The sequence below is a fragment of the Tauraco erythrolophus genome, chromosome 12 (genome assembly GCF_009769465.1).
Source record: "Tauraco erythrolophus isolate bTauEry1 chromosome 12, bTauEry1.pri, whole genome shotgun sequence".
In the NCBI taxonomy this organism is placed as follows: domain Eukaryota; kingdom Metazoa; phylum Chordata; class Aves; order Musophagiformes; family Musophagidae; genus Tauraco; species Tauraco erythrolophus.
In genome coordinates, this window is record NC_141476.1 from 3574546 (window position 1) to 3592242 (window position 17697).

The 17697-nt window shown below is 43.7% G+C and overlaps 1 protein-coding gene across 4 annotated transcripts in view; it reads right to left on the reverse strand.

Annotated features, from left to right (window-relative positions):
* The window catches only part of CHL1 (cell adhesion molecule L1 like), a 55235-nt gene that overhangs the window by 24557 nt on the left and 12981 nt on the right, over window positions 1-17697 (reverse strand). For 2 of the 4 annotated variants that reach the window (XM_086619136.1, XM_086619133.1), the window contains exons 5-12: window positions 16633-16803; window positions 14798-14845; window positions 12737-12857; window positions 9719-9903; window positions 3383-3514; window positions 2625-2762; window positions 1825-1936; window positions 963-1129 (exon numbers count right to left, since the gene is read on the reverse strand). In XM_086619136.1, coding sequence (XP_086475262.1) covers window positions 963-1129; window positions 1825-1936; window positions 2625-2762; window positions 3383-3514; window positions 9719-9903; window positions 12737-12857; window positions 14798-14845; window positions 16633-16803 — 1074 coding nt within the window. Of the gene's footprint in view, window positions 1-962; window positions 1130-1824; window positions 1937-2624; window positions 2763-3378; window positions 3515-9718; window positions 9904-12736; window positions 12858-14797; window positions 14846-16632; window positions 16804-17697 lie in introns of all 4 variants that reach the window. The other 2 variants (XM_086619134.1, XM_086619135.1) reach the window with 2 other exon arrangements.

Sequence of the window (17697 nt, forward strand, 5' to 3'; positions counted from 1 at the left end):
AGCTGTTCAGCCTGGAGAAGAGAAGGCTCTGGGGTGATCTTATTGCAGCTTTCCAGTACCTAAAGGGGCTACAGGGAAGCTGGAGAGGGACTTTTTACAAAGGTGTGTAGTGACAGGACAAGGGCCAATGGATTTAAACTGAAAGAGGGCAGATTTAGATTAGATCTAAGGAAGAAATTTTTTACTCCGAGGGTGCTGAGGCACTGGAACAGGTTGCCCAGAGAAGTTGTGGCTGCCCCATCCCTGGAAGCGTTCAAGGCCAGGTTGGATGGGGCTTTGGGCAACCTGGTGTGGTGGAGGTAGTCCGGGCCCATGGCAGGGGGGGTTGGAACTAGATGATCTTTGAAGTCCCTTCTAACCCTTATCATTCTATGACTCTATGAAACCAGCAACAGCCCCTAACTCATCCCGCTGCAACGTGCTCGGTGTCTGCTAAGGGTAACAACTCGATTTGGGATGTACCTTCTGATCAACGGGTGGGAAGCAGCTGTAGGGAAGGAGATGTGGGAGATGCAGGGACCCTGTCTGACTCAGCACACACCCCACCGAGCCCATGAGCACAGGAAGGGCTCTGGGCTCCCAAGGGCCATGCAAGAGCCTGCTCTGAGTGTAACAGGGCTGATGGCAAGGAGGAGGGAAAATATTTTCACACTAATAAAATTCACAACTCCAGGAAGTAAACTGCAAGCTTGTGGTGGCTTATGCAGCTTCTGCAAGCGTCAAGGAGAAAGTAAACGTCATGTATGAGCACGGAGAAATCACAGAGAAAAATGGAGACAATACTAACTGCTACATATATATGAGATCTGTATTTTAGGTCTTAGTATACAGAGAATTTATAGCTTACAGAATAAATCTGTATCTCGGATTGAATATTTACTCATTGCTTATTTACTGAAATTTTTTAAATATAAAACCTTAGCAGATGTCAAAGGTGTTTCTATTCAAAAGTGAGACATTACCTCTTATATCCAGATTGGCAGTGATTGCTCTTTTTCCAACAGAGTTTGCAGCCCAGCAAGCGTACGATCCGGAGTCTTCTTTCTTAGTTTCTTTGATCTCTAGGGTGCCATTCTTATTTAACTCATAGCGTAGTGTTGAGAGTGGCTCTATGCTGTCATCCTTAGTCCTAAAGAGGATAATAATAGTTATGGGTTATTTCTAGGGCTGCAGGAACTGTTATTGCACGGTTAGCAGACATTGCAGGGGACACAGGAATTTTGGAAGCTGTTCTCAGATCTGCCACTGAGCGACCAAGTCAAGATAAGCAAGTCACCTCACCCACGTGCAGGCAAATCGTGAAGGGACATAAGCTTCCTGCAAACCAAAACCACACTGACAGTGTCTAGCAAGGTCTTTAACCGAGTCTGGCTGAGTCTTTAATCTACAGCTGTCATGTGCAATTTTATTGCACCTGTCAAGTGCTATGACAATCCTGTGATTTCCAACCGTATGGAACCATTTCCAGGTAAATATGCTCTGTAAGTCGTCGTGTTTCCACCTCAATAATGTGTCCAAACTTAAAAAGTTGCCAACATTAAACTAAGGCTGATGAAGCTGTAGCAGGGTTTGGCTATATATGGCACAGCTTGGTTTAACAATCATCCCAGCACCTGTCTCACACAGGTATTGAGGATTTCCATTAACCCTTTTTTTATAAATCGGTGCCTCAGGGTTCTTTAAAATGCATTTAAACACAGAATACTTATATACAGTTTTGTTAAAAATTTAACTCCATAAAAACAATAACTCGCATATTTTTCAATGTTTGGGGAGCCTGGATGAACTTGTTGCACATGAAAACAGCAGTTCTCAGTGGCTTACCATCTAATATCTGCTGCAGGCGAAGCAAAAATTTCACAGTGCAGGAAGGCACTGTAACCCACGACTGTGGCATAGTTTTCACCATCTGAGGTCAGTATTAAGGGAGCAATATCTGTAAAAGAGAATGCAAAACGAGCAGCACTGTGTTTCAGAACCGGGAATATAAATACTGTCCCTGCATCATCCCCTTTTCCAGCCAAGGTCAAAGGCTGAGTCACTTAACGGGAATTTCACTGCCTTTTGGAACTAGTTGCACTGAGCAACTGAGCTCTCATAAGCTTCACTGGCAAAAATAACGGTGGTTGACTCCTGGACATGTCAGAACACGAAACCTCAATGTGCTCCAGGAGAGAAAACAGACCCAGTTCTGCTTCCTCTAGAGACCTCTTCTACTAAATAAATCCCCATCACTCTCTTTCTTCAAAGAACAGGCTGAGCATCGCAACCGAAATTAAAGATTAACAATACACTTAATAATTCAAAACCAGAGTTGTGGTCACAATTCAGCCTCCAGTGGTTTCAGTACATTTGAATTCAAAAGGGTTTGAGCCCAACCACAACCATGTTTTTAAAATAAAGACTATATCAAAGCTCATGAGCACTTAAGCTAAGCATATATTATTGCCCATGATAAGGCTTGTTGCATTAGTTTGGACAATGTATTGCTTAAAACCTGGGGCCAATGCAAGAGAACATGACATGGTTATGATCCCCAAGCTGCTCTGAGGCATTCAATCAGCAGAATGGGACACCTCAGTTAGATCTTTTCTCATGGACAGCAAAGGCCGGGAGGTACTCACTGAGGACGTTCACGTTGGCACTAGCAAGGATGGTGCCGTGCTTGTTGCTGGCCTCGCACTGGAACACACCACTGTCCTGAAGCTGGAGGTTGGTAAGGCTGATCTCTCCGGCAGAGACTCTCCCTCTGAACGTCCTTCCTGGAAAGACCCAGACTGTGTCAGGAGATGGAGGAAACACCACGACTGTGGAGTTCACAGTCTCTCCTCACTGCTTGAAAATCAAAGGCAAAGCACATCTTCAGGGCCAAACCAGGACCTTCCTCAGCAGCTGGAGAGCAAGTTGCAAAGCACTGCGTTTGTCGGCAGCCCTGTGGCCTGAAAAAAGTGCTCCAGACCACCAATTCCCAGTCAAATCCCCACACGGACTTTTAATAACGCTGCTACAGCAGGGAGCAGGGCCTGTGCTCCCCAGCCACGCCGTCATTTGTGCTTATTTGGAAGCACAAAGAAAGACCAGGAGCCCTCAATGACCATAAGCTACCACAGATCCCCCAAAAGACCAGAGCATCACGGGATGAGGCAGCGACAGCAACTCACGGATACCACCACTCCACAGCCCCGCACCTTCCACCCTACTCCCTCCAAGACCACATTTAATAATTACCTTTATTAAGCAGATCAGTCTTCAGTCATGTCTAAGTAGACGTCAAACCGGACATCACTCAGCGCGTTGGGATTCTTGTGCTCCCTCTAACCGGGTGCAACACAGGGACATCCCACCTGACCCCCACCCAAAGGCCACTGGACCTTACACTTACTATCGATGGGCATCCCGTTAAGTTTCCACTGAGTGGTTGGCTCCGGGTTGCCGATAGCTTCGCACAGCAGCAAAAGATTTGTCCCTACGCTGTAAACACCCCCTTCGGGCTCCTTTATCCACCGAGGAGGCTCTGTAAAGAGGGGACATAGCGGGTGTCAGGTGCACAGCGAGACAAAGCTACCTCTGCTATTGCCGTGGTCCTCCAGGAGATGGCAAAAGCTGCCAACGTTGTGCAGCTGTACCGTGCTTCTCGCAAACTGATGTTACAAAAGGCAGAATTAGCATCAGCACACGTCGACGTCCGTCTGTCCTTCCCACTTGGCGAAACGTGACTGCCAGTGAGAGAGCGTAGGGAAGGGGCAATGTTCATCCAAGTGGAAAACAAATGCAAATGGGAGGTGAGAGGTTGGGGAAGGAGGTAACCCTGAACGGGTCGGCATTTTCACACAAGGACCCTCAGACACGAGACTCTGGTCTGTGAAATGAAGTGAGACTATTTCAGCATCTCAAACAAGATGCAAATATCCATCCAGCTTAAATTCCCCTCACTGGGCACAAGCAAGCAGCTTCCACTGACTTGCCCAGAAGTGGCCGGCGGGCCGAGCACAGTGATGCTGCAGAGCTCCAGGACAGCGTGCAGCACCTCCGCCTGCTCATCTACCTGTGTCGAGGAAATGCATCGTGATATTCTGGTTTTCCACCGTGTATTCAGCCGAGAGGCTGAGTCGAAACATATTTAGGAATGACAGAACATTCTCTCAGCGCTGGGGATGGGAGAACCACCATCCTGAGGAGCGGTCCAGCAAGGTTGCCCACAGGGTGGTGGTAGAGGAGCGGCAGTGTGCTGCTGCACTCCCCGTGTTCTCTTTCCCAGCACTGCCAGTCAAACTGGGGTAGCTCTGGGGAAACCTTCTCCTCTGCAGAGCAGCCCCTGAGCATCAGGTATCCGAACCTTGTTGGAAAAACACAACTATAAAGGAGGAAAGGGAATAAGGGAGGGTAAAAAAAGCATGAATCTGATGAATGCTTTGTTCTCTACAGACTGCATGCAGGTCCCTGAGCCTGCCTACACTTCAGTGGGCAGCCTCAATCCACAACACATCCTTAAATTCATCAGTATTTCTCCCTGAGAAGCAACAAACTTCCAAATTTTAATTCCAGACCTGACACTACTTCTGCACGTGCTGGGCAGATCGCTGGGCCTCTTTCTCAGTTAGAAAAAGATGAGCTAATGTATGGGAAACGCGAGGATTCATTAGTTAATGCTTATAAAACGCTTTGAAGATTAACAGAGCTGTTGCCTGGTAATACATCTCCAGATGTTATCAGTGTGATATGCTAAAACAAAGCGTCGTTGCTCGTGTTCACACAGATATATTAAAAAACCACCCCTGAAGTGTGACACACAAGAACTTCTACACAAAGTCCACCATTTTCGCAGTAGAGCATCTGTGAAGAGACATTTTTAAGTAACAGCCAAAGACTGAAATAAAATTCAAGACAGCAAAGCTTATCTAAAATTATAACATCTTTGAGTTTCCTTCACACAGTACAGATTTCTTCTACCGCCTTCCTCACCACACTGCTGGTCGCCCTCCCGTAGCGCAGCGTGTGACGCGACCGTACTTGTGATGCTTCCTTGGATTTGGCTCCAGGAAAAAACCCTGCAAGCAGCAGAACATTGTGGTTTTGCAAATCTTTTCACTTCTCTCTCTCTCATCTACCTTATGATTTATTTGGGAAAAGACAAGTCAAAGGCATGGAAGTGAAAAGGTTTGTAACAATCCTGATATTAATTGGGTTTGGAGGTGTTTTTTTCCCCTCTAGGTCTGCCACAAACACAGCACTCAGGATATTTCCTTGTTCTGGAGGAGGTGAGACACCAAGCAGAGGCTGAATGCAAACCACCCAACAGATCTCTTCCTATTTTCACCTGTGCACACACTCTGGAAGTGAGGTGCAGATATACTACACCGCTGCTTTCCTTCCTCAGCGTGGGAATTGCTGCAGTTGCCCCAAGAAAGTGATGCAGCTGCGAAGCCAGAGGAAATGAGATTTTTGTCAAGCACGAAATGTAATTTCACAGAAAGGCTGAAGAACCTCTATGCTGTGTGGCAGATATGCTATACTACTTATAAGTATACAAAACATAAGAATAACAAAATATACACGTTTTTTAGCAGCTACAAAAAAATGGTTGACAGTCAAATAAATAGTTAATGGTACAGCAGGTATTTCACTGCATAGTATGTTCTTCTTGGTAAGAGAGAGTTATCTCAATCTCCTGATTGAGAGAGTTATGTCTTTACGGAAATACAATGACAGGTCCCAAAACAAGGGATCTAAAATGGGCACCTAGTCCATCCTTCTGCAACAAAGCAGGATAATCTACACCTGAAACATCCCCGATGGATCCAAACCTTCACAGCCTCCTGTGCATCTAGAACTCGAAAAAACTTTTGATGTCTAACCAACTTCTGCCTTGCTGCAATCTTGCATTATCCCAGGGAACTAAGGGAACCCTTTGTTACTGTCTATTGTGAAGAAACTTTGGGGCATCAGAAGGCTGCTATGCATTCCTCAGATTCATTCTTTCCTAAATTGAACATATCTATCAATTTTTTTCTCAAATGTCATGCTTTTGAGCCCTGTGACTACCGTTGCTGCTTCCTCCTGAATTGTCCTGAGTTAACCCCCGCCTTGACGAAGTGCACAATGTAAAACTGGTTCTGTTACGTGAGGCCTTATCAATTCTCAGTAGTCTTTCTTAAATTAACACTTTTCTTTATACTTTCCAGGATGAGTTTTACTTTTTCTGCAAGACTAATATAGAATCATAGAATGGTTAGGGTTGGAAGGGACCTTAAAGATCATCTAGTTCCAACCCCCCTGCCATGGGCAGGGACACCCTCCACTACACCAGGTTGCCCAAAGCCTCGTCCAACCTGGCCTTGAACACTTCCAGGGATGGGGCAGCCACAGCTTCTCTGGGCAACCTGTTCCACTGCCTCACTGCCATATATCCAAGTCATGTTCAGCTTGTGATCCAGTGCATCCTCCACACTAGTCTAACCAAAAATTCTCCATCCTGTGCTCATGAAGTCAATTAGTGCTGCCTGATGAGAACTGCTTTCCACTTGTTCTTACTGAAGCCCATCCGTTTTATTCCAGACAATTTTCCCAATTTATCAAGATTGTTTCAAGTTCTCCTCACGTCTTCCCAAGGGCTGGCAATCCATCCCATTTTGAGGGTATTGTCTGCAGCTTCAGATGCAGCCACCACCTTGGGGTCAGCATCCCAACTGAAGCAGTTTTCCAGTGAAACCCAGAACCACAGTTCGAGCCTGATCAAAACAACCAGCCATGGTTCTGCCTCACACTAGTTTCATCTATTTTACTTTTCTCTTCTCTAGCTGAGTAATGAAAGTATTATGAGACATAACTGCCAAGGCCCTTAGCTATTATATCATTACTATAATTAATCACTATATTGTAATAATTATTTCTATTAAACACAGTCTGGGAGTCTCAGTCAAGATCAAGGTACGAGTAGGATCAGGCGCTCTGATAGCAACAATGAGGTTTTATATGTAATTTTTATATTGAGCTTGGAGGATTTTATACAATAACCAAATAAACAAACATTTGAAGTCAAGACATTTTGTGGGCTTGCTACAAATTTTTTTTCCTTTTTTAATAAATCTCTCTCATTCTAATAACAACAATGGGGTTTTTGTGTCTGCTCCAATGTTCCAGGCTACATCTTTCCTTGCAAAAAGAGATTAAAGTGCTCAAACAGTCAAGCAATTTGTGAACTGAATATTTTCATATGCTTGCTAATAATTGCCTGAATCTTTGCCCTCAGACTCCTGTAGGATTAGTAAGTGGGCTGCATGCAAATACCGTTAATTAAGGCTGTTATTTAGAAGGCTGGGGTATTGGTTTGAGATCCTCAAATACCAGAAAGAAGAACAGAAAATGTGACCTAGTGCAGCAATGATAGCAAAATCCTGATTTACACACCAGCACTAGACTGAGAACAGTTGGTGGTTAATAACTGAGATAATTCCTCTTCCATGTTTAATTCTCTTCTCCCTGCATGCATCCTTTGAGGACAGCCCATCAGGTCCGAGGATGCCCTACGTCAGCACGACCTCCCTGAAACCTACAGAAATTAATGCTCACTTCCACCAACTCAAGATCTGCCCTTGAGCGTGCACACTGGAGTCACTGCAAGAATGATGAGCGTGCCCGTCTCTGATTAATGGCAGTGACATTTTCTGGTTAGAAATTCTGAAAGAAGATGGTGTTTGGGCTCAATTTTACCTTGATACCCTGCATGTGAGGTGACTCCTAATAGGAGGAATTCCTGCTAGTGACAGTAGCCACCATTAGTTACATACATGGAAAATGAATTCAATAGCAACTGCAAAAGCATTTTTTACATTGCAATGGCTAGATTGGGAATATTTCCTTTCATTTTTTTATTTTTAAAGGACTTGTTTGTTAATGAGCAGGAACACTTTTCCAGAAAGCTCTCCTCCCTCTAGAGACTGAGGGAGAACAGGGTCAATATTCTGAACTGCTTAATTGATGTTATTTCTCTGGTATTTTAGTTTTTGCAGCTCCTGCAATTTCTTTGAAGGATTCAATTTTTACAGCCGAGAAAATCATAGCCAGATTGTTAAAATATTCAGCTACAGCAGAGATGCTCCAAACCATCTGGAATGATTTCTAGGAGTCAGCACTTCCCGTCCATCGCAGCTGAAAACCTGCCATGCCCTGGTGTCCCCCTCTGCCACGCTCCTGCGAAGGGAAAGAGGACTGTAAGACACAAGGTTGTGTCAAGCAAATGGGGATGATTCATGGGAGAATGGGAGAAAAGACTTTTCCACAGAGGAGGAGTAAATACAGAGCAGGTATCCGAAAGTGCCTTTCCTCCCATCAGGACTCCTTGTGACCACGGGGTAAGAAGAATCACAGATTAAAATGAAGCAGTTGGCAGACTCCGACAGTTTAATACTGCCTGTGATTTATTTTATTTTATTTTTTTTTCTCTGCAGAGCAGAGGCTGGAGCATTTTTCATCAGTAAAGCGAAAATGTTTTCAGCAAGTTTTTCAGCTGTGCTTCAGGAGCCTCATTTTGTGACTATTTATGGGCAGCCTTGCTGAAAGAGTTGCAGTGGCAGTGAGACTTCTGCAGGGCTCCCTTGTCTCTGCTAAGTCTCATCCGAGCTCAGCTTTGCTCCTGGAAAAGAGCATCCACACCTGCCTCGTGTGACGGGCTCACACCTTCAGGGTTTTGGGAGCAAAAGGGAGAAAATAGGATGGAGGGAGAGCACTCTGCAAGATGCTTGTTATGAAGGTATCTTGGCTGGCTTCATTAATCTGCCTTCTTTTAGCAGCAACATCAATAAATGACGACTAAAGGGATGCAGGAACAACCCAGGTTCTCTGTTTTGCTAGCCCAGCACCAGCAGCCAGCACGCTCCCTGTGCAGCCACCAGACCTTTGTGTACGGTCACGCACGGGGATGCACCACCCAACTGTGTGATATGCATGAGTGGAACCCTGAGACTGTTTGCAAATGCCAATATAGTATTGGTCATCCTTCCAAACACGCAGGCTAAAGTGGGAACGGGCCACGGATACTCAGTGGGATGAGGCTCATATTTCAAATTTTTTAAACAGTTAAAAATTAGTAAAAAGTTTTTTTTTTTTTTTTTTACTTTGCTTCGTAACTTTTTCTGATACTTTTCAGAGGCTATAGAAACCACTCTTGGCTCAGATTGACCCTATATAAAAATGATAGCAAGGGAGCACGTGAAGGAGGGGAAGAGAGAGGTGATACCACATTTGCTCCCTGTGTTTTGACAATCCTTCCCAGGCATTCATTTTTGGCAGAAGTCAAAGAAAGGAAATTGAGCTAAATGTACCTCTGGTCTGGCCCAGTATAGCCATTTTCAGAGTCTTTAAGAGCAAGTAGAATAATCAGATCTTCTAGTCCGACTTCCAGATTAATACAAGACATTTCATCAATGTCTCCGCTTGACTAACATCTTTAAGTGATGGATCTGCTCACGTAATTGTACTTCTGTTCACCACTCTGTAAAGCCTTCATGGTTCAGGAAAAAAAATTATTTCTATTTAAAAAAAAGGTGCTACTTTCTGCAAGCTTCCCAAAACTATAAGGCAGGTCCTTGACCAGCATAAATTGATAGAGTTGGTGGAATTTATGCATTACACCAAGTGATGTTAACAAAGGTCCTTATTCACTCCTCTTTGACCACCCCTCCGCTCAAAATCAAAAAGCTTAGTAAAATGTACTCAGCACCTTCCACGTGAACGTGGAACTCATGCTTCGCTCTGCCCATGGGGTTGCTCGCCGTGCACTGGTACGTTCCTTCATCAGCTGCAGTCACTTGGTCTATCTTCAATATCTTCCCAAAGTTTTCTGTTTCCGGTTCATCCTTGGGCAAGTTCCCAGTGACCTTGACCCAGCTTAGATGAGGAGTTGGGCTAATAGCAAAGAAAAAAGAATAAAAAAAAGATGATTTTGAGTGGAATATGAGGCTCAGAGCTGCTGGACTTCGCGCACAGGGTTGGCAAGGTGATGTTTTCAGTCTTTTGAGCCCTTTTAAAACACTGGGGCTACACTAAGGGTTATACTATAGACTAAAACTAGTCTATACTGCCTCTTGACTGGAAGGACCCCTATGAACAAACCCTTTCCAGTCAACACCAGCCCATGGCACGAGGCTGCATTCCTTGTCAGCGTATCAGCATGGACTGCGGGAGAGGGAAGGGACCTCATTTCGTCCTGCTCCAAAAGGGCATTTGAGGACAGAGAAGGCGGTAAAGACTTCATGAGAGTGACTTCACTCGGTGCCCTGCCTCGTTAGAAAGGTGGCCAACCACTGGGGATGGCTGAAAACGCTCTTTACGTTTTTAGAAAGCGAATGGCAGTGACACAGAAATTCGGGACAGACTGTTGTCTGCACATTCCCAGCTGGCCTTCGCGACCCCGGCACTGTACACGATGCACATACACAGTGTCATATCTGCTTACTCTCGTGCCCATCTGTTACTGTGGCAAAACGCCCGGGTGCAAGCTACTCAAAGCCCCAGGTACCAAGAAATTATGGCTTTCCATGAGCAGTGAGCACCACCGTGCAAATATCCTATTATTTCCTGCAAGGGTCTTTGTCCTGCTCTCGTACCAAAGTCAGGCACTGCGTTGACTTGGTGTTGTATTGAGGCAATGCCCTCCTGACACTGTCATTGCTCAGAATATAAGTCTTCAAAAATGACAGATTGGAAATGTACTTAATTCCTTATTTTGCAGTTGGCTGCCCCCGATCCTAGTTACTCGAAATCTGGCTCAGTCTATCCGCTTCCATGGTTTGTGGACATTTGGTGGGATGGATTGGCAGAGATATCGGCAAAGCTGATCATTTTTCTGCTGAAAATGGGAATTTTAGCAAAGAAAAAGACCATTTTATTTTGGTCTAAATGTTGTATTTGTGAAGGGTTTCAACAAAATATATTTGTTTGGTGATCAGACAAAGAAGTACTTTGTCTTCTTTCAAAAGTGACTGCCTCAAAAAAACCCATCTTGTTTGTTTGAAAAATAATTTCAACAAAAGTTTCTTGGAAAATTTTGAGTGAAATAATTTAAAAATAAAAAAAACCACAGCAAACACTTTTTTCCAAATAACGTGTCCTTTTTTAGCTTTCTCTTCTTGTGCATGATATTAATTCTCAGACATGAAAATTCATATTTGTCTATTTCCAAGGTGATTTGCCTATCAGGTACCTTGAAAACACTATAAACTCATAGCTGTGGACTTGTGGAGGTTCGTGGGCCTGTGAATTAGCTTGATGGGTAGTGAATTAGACAAGGAAGTGTTGCAACAGGGAACTGAAACTCACTGCAGCTACTTGGAGTGACTCCAGCAGAGACAAGTAACTCACCTTCTCTCAGAAACGGCAACCAACTGCAGAGGCAGAATCTTGCCAGCTCAAATGAGCAATGCCCTTTCAAGTCCACATGGAAAAACAAAATACCCTAAGCATGTTTGTTCAGGCAGATAAAACATCCTGATTTTGGAATTTTATAGAGGGGATGTAATTGCACAGCCTTTAACACGAATTATCTATCTGCTGTCCAGACCTGCAGCTCTACCATGCAGCATGGCAAGACGATGATTTAAGTCTCCACTCAACAAAAAGCTCTATCACAAATAAACCAGAAGCAACTGTGCTTTTATTGTGGGTTCAGTGGTTGGAGAGATTTTCGCTTTGCCTATTCCTCTGGTGGCCACTCTTCTGGGCAGAACATCGCCTCTACGAGCGCGCAGTAAAAATTGGAAAACTGGACTGAGGGTAAAGCAGAGCTTATGTCTGTCTGAGTTACTGCAGCTGGAACCAGGTTTGAGAGAGGTTTTCACAGCTTCACTGTGAGGACAGCACTTCATGTTTATTTAGCCATTCCCTTTCCTTATGTACCTTTATTTTGTCCTGTGTTATTTACAATAAGGAACAAAGTCGTCCTGATTTCCCATCACATACTATCTACTTTAACCCTGCCCTATATTTTTACAGCTAACATCTCCTCATCGAGATACTCTGCCATGCTGGGTACAGCCAGATCCACAACCAGAGCTGGAGTAGTGCTCTAGTGTAAATGCTGATGGCAATAACAAGCTTGAGACACCCGTGCAGCACAAAGCCCCGAGGCGTGCGTAGGAATGGGCCCAAGCAGAAAACATAGGACTGGACCTAAGTTTGAAGTTAGGTCATTACTGTTAGTTTTAGCAGGATCAAACCAATACGGCTGACTCTGGTTCACTATATTTTTACGTAGTTGTGGACTTCGTTCCTTGGCTTACAGTCATCTCTGAGAACACCATGGAAGGAACATCCTTTGTTTGGAAGTTCTGGATGCTGGTGACCAGACCACAGAAAGCAGCCAGGTTCACATGGACTCCCAAGCCAGCATCTTCCACTGCAACTGGGCTAGATGGACCACTGGCTTCACAAAACAGGGCATTTCCTTATTGGATGTCTTGTATTACATCACTCCAGAACTTTGCTTTTAAAATCCTGAGATTTGACACCTGGAAAAACGCTGATTAATTTTTGAGCATCGAACGGACACTGAACTGGCAAAACTGGAAAAGAAACATGACAGGTTGTGAGCCAAACCACAGAAGCTGAATTCTGATGTTGAAAACTATATAGGCAGGTAGGTATATTCCTCTATAGTCGTATTATTCTTAATACAGCTTTTTCTTCGCTTGATTCTATCTCAAAAGGTGATTAAGTTTGTGCAGTATTCTGCATTACTCACAGTCCTTCAGCAATACATTCGAGTAGCAGGACACCTCCCTTGATGACAGTGACTGATGAGCTACTGCCAGCAGATTCAGGAGGGATCAGCAGTTTGGGTTTTCTTTCCTTGATAAAATTTGCTAAAAAATAAAATGAAATAAAAGTTACATATGAAATCTTAGAGCCTTTGCTTGTCCTTCAATAACGTCACAAACATTACTTCTGTCAGAAGGTTTTGGACATCAATTTGTAAATTTTCTTTTTTATTTATATGGTTTGAGACCAATCCAGGACTCTCCTGTTTCTCCTGATAACAGTCAGAAGATGGCTACAGTAATAACAACAGGCAGCAGTAGTGGTGAAGCCTCTTTTCCTACAGTTTCATGTCCTGTTTTCCAAGCATTGGCCCTTTGTATCATACATCTCAGCCAGTCTTGGTACTCTGGTCTTCTCAATTGCTGATCTTCTGGTCCACACCATCTTTCTTAGCACCTTTCTTCTGCAATGACTCCATCACCTTTTAAATCTCAGATGAAAACCCATCTTTCCTGACTTGAACATCCCACAGAATTGTCCTTCTTGCTACAATTATTAAATCTACAGTAGTGGAGACACAATTTGTAAGGAAGACCGTTAAAATAATAAAACAAGATTGACCTGCATTTGATTTCAACGGACCATTTGTTCCAGCCTGCCAAACAAAGGTTTTGTGATGAAATATGCATAGAGTTAAATGGCTATCCAGTTATCACTGTAATAACAATTAGCACAGTAATGAATAAGTCCCCAAATGGTACTAGTTCTTCAAAAATAGCCAGTTACGGATGATTTGGTAAAAGACCCCATGTATCTCTCTGAACAATTTTCTAATTTCTTTTTCCTCCCCTTGCTTTGTATCTCTACAAATCTGTGTCACAAGTGCTCAGAGCCACAGCAAAATGCTTTGGTGCCTCTGGATACGCACGCACGTTTTCCATCTGCCCTCCACCTCCTGCTGCCAAAGGCAGACAGTCCCCCCTTCCCAACCGGCGACAGGAGTTCAGACATCTCTCCAAGGGAAAAATCGGGTTTTGAGTGTCTGTGACTCTACACAAGCCCTGCTTGTTCCGCTCACAAGGCTCAGCTTCTGCGGGCCAAGGCTTGAGCACAGACCAGTGCTTGGAGTCATCCATCCCAAAACACTGGAGGAGAACCCCCTTTCCAAAAAACTGCAGTGCTTGTCCAGCAAAGAAAGTCATTCAGGAGTTTCAAACTGGGCATTTCAAGTAACAGACTCTCAAATATGATTCAACCAAATGAATGAGAGTCAAAAGCTACACGCAAAACCCAAGACTCTCATTTTTACATATTTTAAACAAAATTAACTGGGTAAAGAATTGCAGGAATAGCCGCTGGCTGCCTTCTGCCTTATCCACATTGCCTGCATAAAGCTCAGCAGAATATTTTCAGGATATTGCTCCACAAAGAGGGGAACACAAAGCGAGGGAAGACGTAAATCCTCAGGATAAGAAGTGCTTCACTGTGGTGCTTACCTGTGGTGAGCATCAGACAGGGCAACACACGGCCAAAGAGAGCCCCCTCCCACCCACCGCGAGGCACAGCTGTAGGTGGGGACAATTATCACAGAGCACCTAAAGCTCCATAAATCCCCACCTCAAGCTCACCCTGGAGTAATGCAGCCCCAGGGTGACCCTTTCGACATGAATTCATGGTTTCAAAGCGTGGGTACCTAACGCCAGTGTCTTCTTAACTGCCAGAAGGAGGTTTGGAGCATCCAGCTCTGAACTGAGAACGCAAGAAACGCGGGATGCAGCCTCCGTACTCACATCACATTAGGAAACGTGAATGTTCTTTTCTCGAGTAAGAAAACTACCTCTTTGTTAAAAACCCTTCAGATTTCTGTCAAAAAGTACAAGATGAGCAAATTGTACTCCGTGGACCACTTAAATCCACCTCATTGCAATAAAAAGGCTTTTGTGATTTTTTTTTTTTTGTCCTTTTTCCTGAGCAGCAGCTCACATTTCATCTCAGCTGGTAGATTCTCAGTTTAAAGGCTAAATAACAGATGCATTCAACTCACCCTTAGTAACCGCAGCGCTAGGTGAGCCTGAGTCATTAGCATGCTTAACTGAAATAAATAAAAGTGACAACCAAACACAAACATGCATAGTTGATATGGAATCAAAAGAAACAATAAATCAACCAAAGCAAAAACATGACCCCCCCCCCCAATTTCTGCCATAAAAGAAAGAAGTAAAGAAAAATATAAAGCAACAGATGAACAACAAAGTTCTGAAAATAGAAAGCAAATTCTTCAAAGATATGTGTTATTCTGCAAAATACTTCATGGGTGATATAATCATCATTTCATCCTGGCTACCCAATATAATAAAAAAAAATCACTAAGCTCCAAGTATCCACTAAAAAGAAATTTTATAAAATTTAGCTAGTCTCTTTTTTCTTACTGTCTACATTTTTCTTTTTTTTTTATTTTTATACAGTCCCTCAAACAGGGACTCGGCAGGGAGAGGATTGAGAAGTCTTAGGCTGAGTTTAGAAAACCCTTTTAGCATATATCTCACTTTTTTTGCCTGCACCCAGTCTCGTGGCTTCAGTGGCAAGGTGCACGCGCCGGAGGGGTTTGCTGGGCCACTGCCAGGGCTACCAGCAGCCCCACAACCAAATCTGCCTCATTTTTCTGTAACCTCTGCCTGCACATACGTGGGACCAGACCCATTAGAAAAGCTACGGAGAGCAACGTTTCATTTTGATGTTTTTCTCACAATTATTATCCCAAGATACGGTTTAAGCAAGTATTAAGATATACAAACCCACTACTAATCCTTTATCTTTTTATCCCGACAAGAAAATGCTCAAAACCATATATTAAATATTAGGCTTTCATTCAGGAAGAAAAATCTCCTTGGCTTTCTGGGCTGCATAAGCTCGAAAGGTCAGAAGTATTAGTGCAACAGAAGACTGATATTAAGGGCACAGGCAGCCTCGGCGAGCGGTACGAGTGATACCAGAAACTATTACAGCCCAAAGAGATTGGAGCAAAGTGGGATGGGTTTCCAGCTGGTATAAGCTGCCTTACTTCCACCAGCTTCTGTCAGGCTTTGCTGATTTAATGCTGCTGAGGGTGTGCCCCAAAAGGCTGCTTTTTTTCCTCTTGGTATTCTTTTCCTCTGTTTCTAACACCAATACCCTGCACATCCCATGTGTTCAGGGGCTTTACACAGCTGGAAGGAGCAGTTTGGTGCTGCAGTGGGTAGGTACCCACACAAACAAATTGCATGTGTGGGATGATGGGACAGCAAACCCCACCCGCTCCAGTGACACCCAGGGGCAGGAGCAGTACCTGAAACCATCTTTTGTATAAGATCCTTGGAGTCTACAGGGATACAGAGATGTTTAAATAAATAAATGAATAAAATTTGATGCTTCCTACTCAACGTTTCATTAAGGAAATGGCAAATGCCTCGTGTGGCACTATTGGTGCTCAAGGCAGCCTGCAAAGACCTGGAAAGCAGAGTCCTTCCCAAGTGCATTGCTGCACCCAGGGAGAAGGTGGCCACATAAAGTCCTCAAGACCCAGTGAAGTCTCATCCATCGGTGACCCACTGGACTACAAAAGAAACAGATTTCCCTAATGCATCATTGGCTTTCACTGGGGGGGAGAACAGGAGGAAGAATGGGGCACTTTTGGGGCCTGACAGCTGTAAAAAGCTTTTATTGGTTGAATTTAGCCCTTAGAGTAAGGTTAATAATGCAGGAATAGGCACAGTAACATGCATTTTCTTCAGAGAGAATCACATCAGAGACACAGGGCACACATCTGCGTTGGCTGATGCTGGAGATGTTAAAAAAGAAAAAAACAGCAGAAAATAAGAAACTACTCATCCACAGACTTACAACGGGAAACCTTCAGCGTCATTGGCATTTTCTGTACAATCGTCCTCAGTCTTGGAAATGCTGCAAAGCAACAATAATCACTTCGACTGTCATTTTCTTCCACGTTTGCAAAGTAGAGATCTCCCTTAAGGCTCATGGACACCCTTTCATCTTGCGGAATGTGCTGCAAATCTAGCAAGAAAAAATAATTATGATATGGTAATGATACTGAGCGGGTTCACCAATGTGACTACTAATGCTCTGCTGTCATGTGTTCGCTTCCAGATAGAGAATGTGACTTTGATGCGAAAGAAGCAGAAGACTCAGCATAACCAATGGGTTATTTACCACTATTCAACATAGGATTGATAATTGGTAAGACATGTTTATACAGATAACAACATATTCATATATAGAAATATACAAAAAGCAATTGATAATGAAAAAGTATAATTTAAAAACACTCAGATTAAAGTTTCTGCTCGGGTCAAAGGAAATTTCCAGTCCTTCTCCCCAATACAAAGGCCTTTAATGATGCTATGTAGGTCGCCACTTAAAGATGTCCCCCACGTCCAGCCTCCCAAGCACTCAGCTCTTCTGTAACTACAGATTAGAGCAGGGGAGTGTTAGTAGGAACTAAGGTTGCTGCACTGTCTCCTTGCTGATCCAGCCAAATACAGGTCTGTGCTAAATATGTATGTCAGGAGTAGAGAGGCTGCCTTATAAGATCAGAGGTTTAATCTGGCACCCTGTCTCTGCAACTACTTGGTCAGCATGAGAAACAAACCCTTCATGTCATGGAGGCAATCCAAGTTACTTTGCTTCCCAAGAGCCAGAAATTCCTGCAGAACACAAATGCTAAAGGATAACGTGACAGAAACCCACAAGGAACTAATTATATATACCTGACAGATTTTTTTTTCTTAGTATCATAAATCAACCATTAGTTTATAAAAAGAGGAAAATAGCAATGATAGAAATAATATATTGTCACATTCTATCCTCTCTGCTGTAAATGCAGTAGTCCTCATTACTGGTAGACTCATTTACTGATATGCAAGCTTTCTGATATCTCAGATTGAATAA